The following is a 14,476-nucleotide window of genomic DNA, read 5'->3' on the forward strand; positions in this document are numbered from 1 at the left end:
TAAAGAGATTTTTAGCCTTAGGCAAGTTCATCTCTATCTCAATTCAATTGACATTAATCTGAATGTGTGTGTGTGAATAATGTTCTTAGGTACAAATGTTACAATGTGCATTTATAAACTCGATTTGTTTACATTTGTTACTTAGGACCTTCTGAAAAGTTAGGCGAGAAATGGTCGAATGGTTAAAAGGCCGAAGGAACAAAAAGTCGAATGGAAAAAAGGTTGAAGGAACAAAAGGTAAAATAGATAAAACGTCGAATTGACAAAAGGTCGAATTTAACTTAGAGGGACAAAAGGTCGAATGCACAAAAAGTAGAAATGGACAAAAAGTTGAAGAGGACAACACCAATATAAAAATTGACAAAATATTATACATTATATTGTTAAGAAAATTTTCGCTCAGAGTTTAAAAGAGCTTAAAAAAATATTCGCAACGATCTGATATTCTAGAGAAAGACAGTTATTTAACTCGTAAATTGCCGTGACACGCACAGAAACTATGTGTTATCTGAATTTTCCAAAGTACTGCTCATTATTTAAAGAGGGAAACATATTTGAGAGTTCGCCACCCATTTTATCTTTCAACAATCGATTAATACGATTGTATGGAAAAAGATCGAATTGACAAAAGGTCGAATGGATAAAAGGTTGAATGGGCAAAATATCGAAAGACAAAAGGTCGAACGACAAAAAGTCGAATGGACGAAAGGTTGTATCGAATTAAGCTTAGAGGGACAAAAGGTTGAATAGACAAAAGATCGAAAGAACAAAAGGTCGTTGGTCCGGTCGAAGAGACAATAGGTCGAATTGGACTTATATGAACAAAAATAGGTCGAATATACAAAAGGTCGAATGATGTTAAGGGGGTTAAAATAACTAATGGACAAAATGTTGAATGATGCGAAGGGAGACAAAAGATCGAATGAACAAGTCGACATATACGAAGGGGGACAAAGGTCTAACCGTAACGTGGGTAGATCACCTTTTCGTGGTACGTTACGCAATATAAGATCTATCACGGATTCCTAGTCCTGACTACTTCAAACTAAGGGAACAGGGTTTTTCAGTAATCAAAGGAACACATCTTAGTCCTTGTTATTTTATATGCCTTGTTGATAGTGACAAGACTCGGCGTTGTCCACCAAGGATGATCTTGAAACAAGGTAAAATTGAGTTAGTTAGTCTTCATCTATGTGATTCCTAATCTTCTATTCGTTGTTCCGTAGTTTTAAATGTTTAAGACTAGGGTTTTGATGCATTGTCATTATCGGAATCATTGTTTAATTTTGTTGCTAAGGAATTCAATTTTAGCTGACAAAGGGGCACACCTTTGAAGGGTGTTTCTACTAAATAACTGCACTAAACTAAGGACATGGGATATACTACAATAGATCAAAGTACTGGTCGCAGTGGTGTTTGGTCCCGAACAGAGATAAATAAGGTCGAATGGACAAATGATCAAATGGCTCAAAAAAGGGCAACAGGTCGAATTGTTCAAAGAAGGATTAAAGGTCGAATGGCTCAATGAAGGATAAAAGGGACACATTGAATACCAAATGAGTGTTGGTGATAATGATTCTTAGGGTCAAGATTTCAGGTTGCAATGAAAATAGCAGTTCTTATTAGAAATAATGCATTTTACCAGCATATTACTTGCGGAGGAAATAATCTACGGGATAAAACACATGATATTTTAAACTAAATGCTTGCGATATTGATGAGAAAAGTTGAGGACCATTTTTATTTTCACACAAAATTTGAATTTAAATTTGGTTTTCGCAAAATTTAAAAAATATATCGAACTTGTGAAATTTCCTTGAAATAGAAAAGTTAGTTGTTTAATTTTCCACTTAAGCAATTTTCCGCTAGACCAAAGCGTTATTATTTTTTTTAAATCGTACAAGTGAGTCATTCCGAACAGGTTCACTTTAACCTTACAGGGGCTCGGTGGCCTATTGGTGTGAATTTTGTCAGAACCGGTACTTAAAAGAAAGTGATATTCGCCGTACAATGCGAAGTGTGTTGGTTCGAAATCATTATTTCACGAGCATCATGTGAAAAGGGCCTACAATTCAAACGTAAACAATGACTTTGAACGTCAATTGCTCACGAATCACAACACGCAAACTAACTATACCGTCTGATACAGCAAACGTCTTGTCAGATGCGGGAATCGGTTTGTCTGAATGAGTCCTTATCCACCAGGAATCGACGCATAGGTTCTTTTCACATGTTGCTCTAGATTTAATCCTTCCAGGGAGGTAATTCAGCTGGAATTCACTGTAGTTCCCCTGCTCATGTTTAATTTAAGGTGACAGTCTTTGTCGCCGTCGTTTAAGTCACTGCATGGATTGAACGATAATGATAGCAACTCGATCGGAAGCCGGACCATAATTATTTTAATTGTATAATTGTATATCAAGGGGCTTAGTGGTCTAGTGGTGACCGTTATTTTTTACTGAGCAGAACACCATGGTATCGATTCCCCAGCTGCTTCGTTGTGCGAGTTCTCAGGGTCATAATGCGAAGAAAAGATCATATCACATCCAGATGATCTAACATTCCGGTAACAAAGAAAAAATCTCTTTCCATGGAAGATGTACAGATGCTGAGGTGTAGCTTCGTCTGTCATGGTAATAATCATTCTCTTTTCATATTACCGTAAGAAATCAGCCGCTTTTTCTTTTGACGTAGGATTACGTCTTTCAACAACATATTGGGGGTACAATTTCATAAAACCAGAATTGACTTCGTTACCGAAAGTGGTCAGGTTTTCACCACTTATAACTCTGTAAATAGCGGATGGATTTTAATTCTAAACAAGCCAAACGATTGTAATTTTTTCTATGAATCTGCATAAATGAACACTTTATCAATGTTTAATAGGTCACAAATCACAAATCTCCAACTGTTACAATGATGATCAAAATTATCACCGATTGCCTGCAAAAAGCGCGTTCCCTAATACAGATTTTAAATTCAGGATTCAGGATTCAGCTGCTCGTCGTGAGCCGTTGTGGGCCCTCTATGCCAAGCGCGTCACCCACGTTCCAAACAACATACAGCTTGCCAGTCTCATCCGTGTTGAACACCTTAATAGCTCAGCATTGCTCAACCATCACGACAAAACGGTTCTTTTCAGGACCATCGTTAATTATTGTTGTTGCCTTGCTGCCAGCCACATCGTACCTAATGCTCCCCAATAATGTACCTAGCAACCAAACGTTTGTGTTCAAATGCGTAACAGTATTGAAGTGGTACATACAAATTCTCGTAATGACCGAAAATGCGTAATTATGTCATTAGAAAGCGAGGCGTTTCCGTGATGGGAAAAAGTAATTTCCCTACCACAGTCGCCGAATATTGATACCGAAAACGTAATCCTACGTCAAATCTACGGTCGTGTCTTGAATACAACCTCTTTCTTTTTTCCTTGATTTGTTTTCCGTCGGTCTTGTTTGCCGTACTGAGTAACAATGCTACCCATGCCAGGGAGGCAGCTCCCACACCTGGATCCTACCTATCAACCCATCAACTCATGGGCCAGGGACGAACGGCTTTACTTTCCTCGCGAGATCAGACATTATATGCTCCAAAAATCCAGAAGACACCGAAGCTTTAAAAATAATACCGTGGACTCCCGGTAATCTGACCGTTTTTCATCTGAGCACTAATCTGCACGCTGTGCAAATTATTGCTCAAACGACATTTAGCAGTTGGAATGGAGAAAAGCGAAATGGAACGCATAACCAAAACAAAACAGAAAATAAGGCTACCAGAAACTCTTTTGACGTAGGACTACGTCTGTGATTTCTATATGGGGGTACACTTTGTGAAAACCGAAAATGGAACATGTAACAAAATTATGAAAGATTTTGAACGTTAATAACTCAGCTGCCCCTGGACCAATATCAATAATTTTATCACCAATCGATCAGAAATATTCAAACGCATCTGTTGAGTTTCATTTTACAAAAGGCCACTATTGAAAATTGCACGAATGTGCAACTGTTGCTATGTTAATTAAAATTATCACCGATTGCCTGAGAAAAGCGATTTCCCTAACATAGATTTCAAAGTTAAAATTCCATCCGGTCTCACCAAACGGTGTTGTTCAATCACCGCGTGGTGAGTGGTGGTGTTCTTCGGTACACAACGAAAGGCTCCACGCAAGCTGGATTAGGGCGTAACAGCTTTTGTAAACAATGACTTCTTTCGATGATGAAAGTCAAGACTCGCCCATACAAATCAACATCACCATCAGGTAGGGTAAGACTTCCCCTACTCGACGGCGTGCCTAGAATTCCTATAAATCATCGACAGAAGCCATTGTTACAAAAGTTGTTAAAAACCTTGGGTTGTTCCGCCTATTTCAATTGTTGGTCCAGAAAGATTTCCGAGCTACCGTGTGTGCAGTGAGGGTAGCAAATTGAATTAATGAACACGTGTTTCCTAGTAGAGTTCATTTTCCAACATACCTCGCAATTTCAAGAGCACACAACTCAAGATCTACGAGGAATATACATCTGCAAATTTCAGACATTGCTTGCTTCTCCGCAGCAAACAACAAGTAGAACGACACGAAAAAGAGCGATACAGAGAATCACCTTAAAAGGCAACAGGAGAATACGAAAACATCTCCAAGGGATGATCCATTAACGGAGTAATTAGTGCTTTAACTAATTTTTCCCTCGTACTTTCTAAGTCAGAAATATAATTTCGTTTATCCACTCATGAAGCACTTAGCGGAAAAATACGATCAAAGATTTTTGTAACTGAGATTGAGGAACCCAAAAAGTGGTCCCAAGTTTAAAAAAAAACTTCAAGGGACAGCCCTATGGGGTTGTATGCAATGCTGACGTAGGACTACGTGGTCTTATATAATAAATCTTATTTGTTAACTGCAACAGGAGGTTGTATTTTGTGTAGGAATTGGAATTTGAGCGGGGTTCTCTCTGTTTATACTATTTAGTATGACGCACTTGACATAGATGGCCCACAGTGACTCACAAAGAACTACTGATTCCGATCAATAGCGGTGCGGCATCTTCCTTCTTCTATGGATGCTCATGTGGGCTGCAGCTCGCTGCTTGCAGGCTGACTTTCGTTGTGTACTGGAGAGACCGGATGAAATTCAACTTTGAAATCTGTGTTAGGGAAATCGCTTTTCGCAGGCAATCGGTGATAATTTTAATTATTATAGCAACAGTTGTACATTCGTTCAATTTTCAATAGTGACATTTGAAAAATTATAAAATTTTAAATTTAACAGATGCGTAGAAATATATCTGATCGATTGGTGTTAAAATTATTGAAATTGGTCCAGGGGCAGCTGAGTTATTAACATTCAAAGTCTTTCATAATGTTGTTACATGTTCCATTTTCGGTTTTCACAAAGTGAAGCCCCATATAGAAATCACAGACGTAGTCCTACGTCAAAACCTAATCTCTCAAAATGTTACGTTCTCTGGGAATGGTCCTATAATCGATTGAATGTATTGCTGTGTATCATAATATTGAATGGAAGAACCATGCGTGCTCTCTCCGGATGCATAACGAAGCTCTATATTTACGGTTTCACCGAGTTCATCCCGAAGTTCAAAATGTTGTTTGGTGAGCAGAGCCGATGTAAATCACGTCGCACTCAAGAACGAACCCCACATCGCTAATCGTCATGCGTGTCTGTGGAAGTCCAGCTTGAGCATCAATATGAGCACGAGCTCCTTTGCGCTCTTTGGATTTGACATCATTGCTCTTTATTTGAGGTATGAACTAGCTCACGATGAATGAGCATCTATACGGCATAATCTGAGTTCGAAGAGTTGAGGCAAGCCTGCTAAGCAGCCGCTATTGATTTGGCTAATAATGATTCTCTGGGTGGAACTGAGAATGGATTGCCAATCCCTAAATCATTGGGTTCTTTGTGCTGATTTTGATGAATATGGTCATCAATGCTCATGCTATCTTGAATTCCCGATTTAAAATAGGGGAATTGACGTATTCTCGGCAACCTAAGCAGCGACCTTCTTTCTATAGCCTTTTTCTCTAAGGAACGCACACATATGCAGTATTGGTTTGTTTACAATCTTTTGCTGCCAGCTGCGTTAACAATTTCAGTCGAAAGAATTGTCAAACACTGTTTTGAAACGCTTTTACAAAGCTCCAATCTTCTCTAGTGAGAGCGAGTATTGTCGGCAACCAGTTTTTCTTCGGCAACCGTTCCATTTGAACTGCATGTAAATCTGCTGTTCTATTATCGGCAACTCGAAATCAGCTACAATTTGTAGTGCGTGTGTTGCATTTCAAGAAAACCTTGCTAGATTGCTTTTTCTAAGTAGTAAAAATATAGTCAAATTGAAGCTGAAAGCATAAAGAATCGTTTGCATGCATTCAGCGAAGTGTTTTCGTAAGAAAATCCAGTGAAAATAGTGTTTCAATTTGTGTTGCCGAAAATAGTCTGTCATGCCGAAGCCGTCATTTCCCCAATAAAATTGTAGATTTTAGAACCTGGTAAATTAATAAAGTTTGTTAACTTTGCAACATTTTCAATCCGCAATCCGCAAATATTTTAAGTTATTGGAATTCCTCGATGTAGGATTTAACATTTTTAGCTACATCGCTAAAAATTTCATAAACATTTTGGGACTAGGAATCTTCTCATTCTGAGGGTTCAAAAAATATCCAAGATCCAGGATTTAAGTTTTCAAATTACTGAGAACCCACTAAATTTCCGAAATATTGAATGATCCAGTCTTGAAGAAATTTGCAAGATCCAAAGAGAACTAGTTGACGCATAGAGTTTTGAATTGTTTTCTTACCCACCTTACCTCCAAAATCAACTGTCCAATCAGACAAAAATCTAATTAAGCCGAAACACAAAGTGTGCTTCTCATTAAAGCATACTACTCACAAAAACTCCCATGAATTCCTCTGAAGCTCAAGTGTTTGCTGAAACCACTAGATCATGCAAGCAGACAAAAAGCAATCTTGCAAATTCCCCGAAATTCCTCCCTGTCAGCACTGAAGGACCACCTCGGATAACATTTCACCCGAAAGCACATCAATCTCAAACGTAATTTATCTCAAACACAAGAAAGAACAAACGCTCCGGAACATTTTGGCTGCGTCTCCTTTCCTCGAGTTTAATTTATTTCCTTTTAATTCGTCTAATTTCGTTCCACCGGGTGGTCCCACCCACCAACCCACTTCCGGGTATACCATAAACAATCCAAATAATAAAGTCAGATCGTGGAGCAGACCGTTTTCCCGGGTGTCCTTGGCCAGAAAAACCACGATGCTCCTTTCTTAAGTCAAAGTCTCGCCTTCTTGACTTGCATTAGCCTTCTTCATTACCATAAAATGGGGATAACTCTTCGGAGACTTTGACTTTTTGCTGCCAGCCAACATCCGGTCCGATGTTTTTTTTCGGAAGAGCTGCATGAAAAACTACCACCCTTAATCTAATTGATGCTCTACGCCTTCGTCTTTGCTTTCTCCTAAAAGCACACCGCCGCCAACGTTTAGTTGGGAAAGTTTCATCTTTCACACACACACACACACACTTCGAACGTTTGAAAAGGCAAAATGGGATAAAATATTAACCTCAATCCACTTGCTCCCCGGGGGGGAGAGGGTATACTAACTGCCTTCACTGTACGAACGACGTGGAGTCAGTAGTTAGAGGGGGGAGAGGGAGGGGCGGAGGTTTCTGCTAATTTTCCGGCAAAATTGATTGGAAATTTTCTGCCTCGCGTCTGTTGTCTCTTACCTTGCCATTGAGCACCATCCGGGCGGCTTCCAGTTCTTCCGGCATGGTGACGCCATCGTCGCCGGAGAGGGTCCGGATCACGTTGGACAGCGTGGATGGAGCCGAGTAACCGTAAGCGTTTTCCGCCCGCACCACAAAGATGTACGAAGTTGACGGCGAGAGATTTGTGATCTGGAACAAGTTTTAAGTTGATTAGAGTTTGATTGGAAAACGGACGGGGGAATGGTTCTGGTTCGATTAGAGGAGGAATATTCGTCTCATAACTTACCGTAGCAGTGTTGCCCGGAACTCGCACCGCCCGGATCCATCCCTTCTTCTCGTCCGGGCTGTAGAATTCCACCATGTAGCCACTAACGGGATTGTTCCACAGTTTGTCCTGCAGTGCTCCACCACCGCCGCCGCCAATCTTTGTCCATACCAGAGTGACATTGCTGTTGGTGATGTTGACGGCTTTGGGTATCGATGGCGCCACCGGGAGCAAATCTGGACTGTTCGATCGGTGCAGCATAGTGGAGAGATTTTTCTCGACCTAGAAAGGCATGGAATGGAAGAATATGGATGGAGTGATTTGAAACCGCAGTCATCGATCAACAATTGAAAGGGAATGCACTGGAAGGACTTACCAGCAGAAATGCACTCCAGGACGTTTCTCCCTTCTCGGAGTAGGCAACGCACGAGTACCAATCGGTGTCTTCGGGTTGAAGGTCTGAAAATAGAAACAAATGGAATCGTTTAGAAGTGGAAAGACTGAAGATGCTTTGGGCGAATAAGAGTCTGTTGGTATGAATTGCTATGAGGTTTTATTGTCGGTCCTGTTATCAAATAAATAATGTAAGCATTTTTTTAAAGATTGTAAAGTTGGTAAAAGGATTCGTGTCACAAACTATCGTGGGATATTGCTTCTTCTTCTTGTTCGCATTTCAAGCTTATTGCTTAGCGCATATTAGCTTATTGCATGCTCTCAACTTAGTGTTCTAAATGCACTTCCACAGTTATTAATTGAGAGCTTTCGATGCCAATACCAATGCATGAATTTGTATATTGTGTGGCAAGCACCATGATACTCTATGCCCAGGGAAGTCGAGAATATTTCCAACCCGAAAGATTCCGTGGGATCGTGGGATATTGCATCTTTGCCAAATCATGGTTAGGATAAGCTTACACACTTGGAATTCTTAACAAGAATTTCAGGAGGGAAGGAGGCGAGAAAGGATGCTTGGTACGACAATTTTCTCCTGGACGATTTGAGTCCTCACAACTGGATGTTAAAGCACCTGTTCGTCGATTCTTAAAATTTCTCTCAAATTACCTAATCTTCTTTGATGTTCTCGGCACTTCGGAAATTTAAAGAAATTAGGAGAACTTTAGAAAAGGTCTATGACCTTCAGAGGAGTTCTGATAACATAAAAAAAGTTTCAAGATCTTTAGAGAAGCCCAAAGAACCTGAGAAAATCAGAAATGTTTAACCCTTTGCCTGTACCTTGGAGTCAATTTGACCCCAAGCCGCTTTGAAAGGCTGTAACTTTTGATTTGTCGATGGATTTTTCTAAGTGACTAGGTGCGTCCACCAGACCTTTATAATATTAGATGAAAACTGCTCCAAAAAACTTGAAAACATGGAAAAATTTTGATGAAATTTTAAATGGATTGCTGAAATTTTAAATGATTTGCAAAGTAAGTTTTGTGGGATTTCTGTTTAAAATATCAGCCAGAAGTTGCGCAATATTGAATACACATTATGTAATGCTGTCCACAGATCCTGCTCATGTGGATCGGTCTTGTCTTGAGCAAAGTGGTTCAAATGGATAAGATCTATCGCAAGAAAAATAGTATAGTTCAGAATTCACTCACCAGGCGGCGTTCGGGTAGCATTCATTTTGAACTGTTTGCCCTATTTAAACATCTTGACTTGATAGAAGGTTCCCGTCTTCGGTAAAATTGTTCATATGGGCAAGACCTATTTTATGGTTAAGAGTTCAGTTCGGATTTCACTTTCAAGGTGGCGCAAGTGTGACATGAAGGTTTCATTGTTTGCCCTAAATTAACATCTTAACTAGATAGAAGGTTTCTGTCTTCGGAAATGGATGAACAAGATCTATTTTATGGTAAAGAGTTCAGCTCAGAATTCACTCACTATTCGCGTTGTCTTGTGAGTAAATTTTGAACTAAACTCTACAACCTTAGGATTAGGCTTGTCCATCTGACCAACTTTGCCGAAGACGGTCCTGTTTTAAGTTAAGGCCAGCAATGAAAAATTAATTACACACTAGCGCTGTCTGGTGTTCATCTGAACAACTTTGCTGAATACGGAAACCATCCATATGAGCAGGATCTGTAGATAGCGATATATAATGAGTATTTAGGATGATGCCACTTGGATATTTCCGTTTCCGCGCCATCTAGTATGTATATTCTGCTATACACTATACATAGTTGAGAAGTCCTTGTATTCCTAAATATCTTTGCAGAAGGAAGATACATCCTATTTGGTTGGAACCTCTCGATATAACATCTCTAACAACAAAATATACCACTTCTTGGATATATTTTTACAATGACCCCTCCCTATGGAAGATCCGCCCATAGTACATTAACTCAGGAATGATCCGAGAAATTTAGGGAAGTACTATGGACTTAACTCCTAGAGCTTTGGGAAAAGTCCGAGAGTCCCGAGAACTTCAAATAAGTCCCAAACACTATAAAAGATGTTCCGAGAAGTTCCAAAAACTTCAGAGAAGTTCCGAGAATTCAAGAGAAGTTTCCAGAACTACAGTGAAGTTCCGATAACTTCAGGGAAACTCCGAGATTTTCAAGGAAGTTCAGATAGCCTCCGGAAAAACCGGATCTAGATCTACAGATTTTTTTCCAGTCCGTTTATTTGGAAGGCTCAATCGCGCTAGCTTTACGGAGCCGATAGTTCATTGTACTTTGTTTGTTATAAAATTCACTCAACTCTATGTCTAGTAGTAGTTGGGTTGAATACTCGCGGCTTACTCGAGGTTAGAGAGGTACATTGTCGAAGGAAAGGATCAGGGGAGGAGCTTGGGGGTAAGGTTTCGTTGTCTCATCAGAGCGTTGTCGCCAGTATAAACGGTAGTGCGGTCCTAGTTTCTTCTGGAGTTCGACCGACTATGGTTATCAGTGGGCGACGATGAGACTCATCGAGACGGGGGGACAAGACAAACAAAAACTAATAAAGAGAGACAAAAGACAAAGGAATTAAATTCTTACACTAGACATTTGAAGAAACACATAAACCGACTGCATATAGCAGATATTGCGAGTTCCCAACACGTCTCTGATAGGAACATAGGGTTGTCTTCCTTGGGACTCGAGGGTATTCAAAAGTCGCTCTCTGGCGGCGTCATTATCCGTACATTGCCAAACTGCGTGATCGATGTCATCGTAACCGTTTCCTCACCGACAGATGTTGCTGTCCACGAGGTTTATTCTATTGAGATGAGCATCTAGCGAGTAGTGTTTGGACATAAGTCTACTCATCACGCGAATGAAGTCACGATCTACAGAATTATTCTACAGAATTATTGTATAATCTATAGTCAAGGAAGTTCCGTGATATTGAGGGAAGTCCCGAGAACGTCAGATAAGTTAAGAGATCTTAAGTGCAGATCAGTTCCATGAGCTTCGGATCTGGTAAATAATGTGTTCGTGCAGGTGACAACTACTACCTCTACCTTTAGCATATACTATTTACTGTAAAAACCGATAGATGTCACCACTTAGTTATGTTTTAAATCTTGTATATGTCCCTTTGATATTAATATAGTTGAATGCCTCTCCCCTGGCAGGATGGCCAACAAAGCTGTCTCTTTTTATCAATTCTAGCACATTGTAGAAAATTGGGTCCTACCGTACGCGATCATAATGCAATGCATACAAAAGTTTCTAGAAAGTTTCAAAGAACTCCAAAGACCGTTATAAATGTTGCGACAACGTTTGAAAATTTGCAGAATCTTCAGCGAAGAACCAAAAAAAGTTCCTAAAAATTCATATCAAATTCCAGAACATCAAAGAAGTTCAAAGATCTTCAGGGTGGTGCCAAGGTAACTGTATTATAGTGCATTATCTTAAGTGCTTTTAGAAGATCTTCTTAAACTTCAGGGTAGTTCGAAGAACTTCAGGAAAATTGCAGGAACTTTAGGGAACCTCTGAGGACTTCAAGAAAATTGCAGGAACTTCAGGGAAGTTCCAAAAGCTGCAGGAATTGCAGGAACTTTACGGAGGTTCCAAGAACTACAGGACAACTTCAGAAACTTTGAGAAAGTAACGAGAACTTCAGGGAAATTTCAGAAAATTTGTGAAAGTAACGAGAACTTTAAGAAATGTTCAGGAACTTTAGGGAACCTCTGAGAACTTCAAGAAAATTGCAGGGCCTTCAGGGAAGTTCCAACAGCTGCAGGAATCATAGGAACTCTACGGAGGTTCCGGGAACTTCAGGAAAATTTCAGAAACTTTGAAAAAGTAACGAGAACTTCAGGAAAATTTCAGAAACTTTGTGAAAGTAACGAGAAGTTTTGGAAATTTTCAGGAACTTCAGGGAAACTCTGAGAACTTCAAGAAAATTGCAGGAACTTCAAAAAAATTCCAAAAGTGGCGGGAATTGCAGGAACTTTACGGAAGTTTCAAGAACTTCAGGAAAATTTCAGAAACTTTTAGAAAGTAACAAGAACTTCAGGAAAATTACAGGAAATTTATGGAAATTCCGAGAATTTCAGGAGAACTGCAGGAACTTCAGGGAAGTTCCGAGAATTTTGGAGATATTCCAAGAACTTCAAGAAAATTGCAGGGATTTCAAACCTTAAAAAACATTACAGGAACTTTAAAGGCATTCCAAGAACTCAGGAAGATTTCAGAAATTTAGGGGAGTTCCAACAGCTACAGAAATTGCAGGAACTTAAGAGAGGTTCCGGGAACTTTAAAAAACTTGGAGCATGTAACGAAAACTTCAGAATTATTGCAGGAACTTCAGGGAAGTTCTGAGAAATTCGGATACGTTCCAAGAACTTCAGAAAAGTTGTAGAAACTTTAGGCAACCTCTGAGAACTTCAAGAAAATTTCAGGAAGTTCAGGAAAGTTCCAACAGCTACAGGGATTGCCGAAATATTAAGGATGTTCCGGGAACTTCAGAAAAACTTTGAGAAAGTAGCTAGAATTTTAGGAACATTGCAGGAACTTCAGGGAAGTTCCGAGAATTTTAGATATGTTCCAAGAAGTTCAGGAAAATTGCAGGAAGTTCAGGGAAGTTTCAACAGCTTCAGGAATTTCAGGAACTTTACGGAGGCTCCGAGAACTTCAGGAAAATTTCAGAAACTTTAAGAAAGTAACGAGAACTTTTTAAAAAAAGCAGGAAATTTACGGAGGTTCCGAGAACTTCAGGAAATTTTCAGGATCTTTGGGGAGCTTTCGAAAACTTCAGAAAAATTTCAGAAACTTTGAAAAGTAACGAGAACTTCTAAAAAATTGCAGAAAAGATATGGAAGTTCTGAGAACTTCAAGAAAACTGCACGAACTTCAGGGAAGTTCCGAAAATTTTGAAGATGTTGCAAGAACTTCAGGAAAATTGCAGAAATTTCATTTAAGTTTCGACAGCTTCAGAAAAATTTCAAGAAAAATTACAGGAATTTTGAAGAAATTCCAAGAACTCAGGAAGATTTCAGAAATTTAGGGGAGTTCCAACATCAACAAGAATTGCAGGAACTTTAGGGACATTGCGATAATTTTAAAGAAACTTCACAAACATTGAGGAAGCAACGAGAACTTCTGAAAAATTACAGAAAATTTAATTAAGTTCCGAGAATTTCAGGAGAACTGCAGGAACTTCAGGGAAGTTCCGAGAATTTTGGATATATTCCAAGAACTTCAGGAAAATTGCAGAAATTTCAGGTTAGTTTCGACAGCTTCAGAAAAATTTCAAAAACTTTAGGGAAGTTCTAAAACCCTAAGAAAAATTACAGGAACTTTAAAGAAATTCCAGGAACTCAGGAAGATTTCAGAAGTTTAGGGGAGTTCCAACAGCTACAGGAGTTGCAGGAACATTAGAGAGATTCCGACAACTTAAAAGAAATTGCAGAAACATTGAGGAAGTAACGAAAACTTGCAGGAGCTATAAGGAAATTTCGAAAACTTCAGGAAAATTTCATGAACTTTAGGAACTTCAGATAAATTGCAGAAACTTCAGGGAAGTTCCAACAGCTACAGGAATTGCCGACACATTAAGGATGTTCCGGGAACTTCAGGAAAACTTTGAAGAAGTAGGGAGAACTTCAGGAACATTGTAGGAACTTCAGGGAAGTTCCGAGAATTTCGGAATTGCAGAAACTTTAGGGAGGTTCCGAGAACTTCAGGAAAATTTCAGAAACTTTGAGAAAGTAACGAAAACTTCTAAAAAAATGCAGGAAATTTATGGAAGTTCCAAGAACACCAGGAAATTTTCAGGAACTTTAGGGAGCCTCTGAAAACTTCAGGAAAATTGTAGGAATTTCAAAAAAGTTCCAACAGTGACAGAAAATGCAGAAACTTTAGGGAGGTAACGTTAACTTCAGGAAAATTTGCAGAAACTTTGAGGAAGTAACGAGAACATCTGGAAAATCACAGGAATTTAAATTAACTTCCGAGAACTCCAGGAACATTACAGGAAGTTCATGGAAGTTTCAACAACTTCTGAAAAAATTCTAGAACTTCAGGAAA

At 39.3% G+C, this 14,476-nt stretch overlaps 1 protein-coding gene across 1 annotated transcript in view; it reads right to left on the bottom strand.

Moving 5' to 3' along the window:
* The window catches only part of LOC135709432 (protein sax-3-like), a 798,478-nt gene that overhangs the window by 23,281 nt on the left and 760,721 nt on the right, over positions 1-14,476 (bottom strand). The window contains exons 8-10 of the mRNA XM_065231751.1: positions 8,392-8,474; positions 8,037-8,297; positions 7,769-7,939 (exon numbers count right to left, since the gene is read on the bottom strand). Of these exons, the coding sequence (XP_065087823.1) occupies positions 7,769-7,939; positions 8,037-8,297; positions 8,392-8,474 (515 nt within the window). The remainder of the gene's footprint in view (positions 1-7,768; positions 7,940-8,036; positions 8,298-8,391; positions 8,475-14,476) is intronic.

The sequence above is a fragment of the Ochlerotatus camptorhynchus genome, unplaced genomic scaffold (genome assembly GCF_037179485.1).
Source record: "Ochlerotatus camptorhynchus isolate MF236.1 unplaced genomic scaffold, CSIRO-AGI_Acam_v1.1 ptg000361l, whole genome shotgun sequence".
In the NCBI taxonomy this organism is placed as follows: Eukaryota; Metazoa; Arthropoda; class Insecta; order Diptera; family Culicidae; genus Ochlerotatus; species Ochlerotatus camptorhynchus.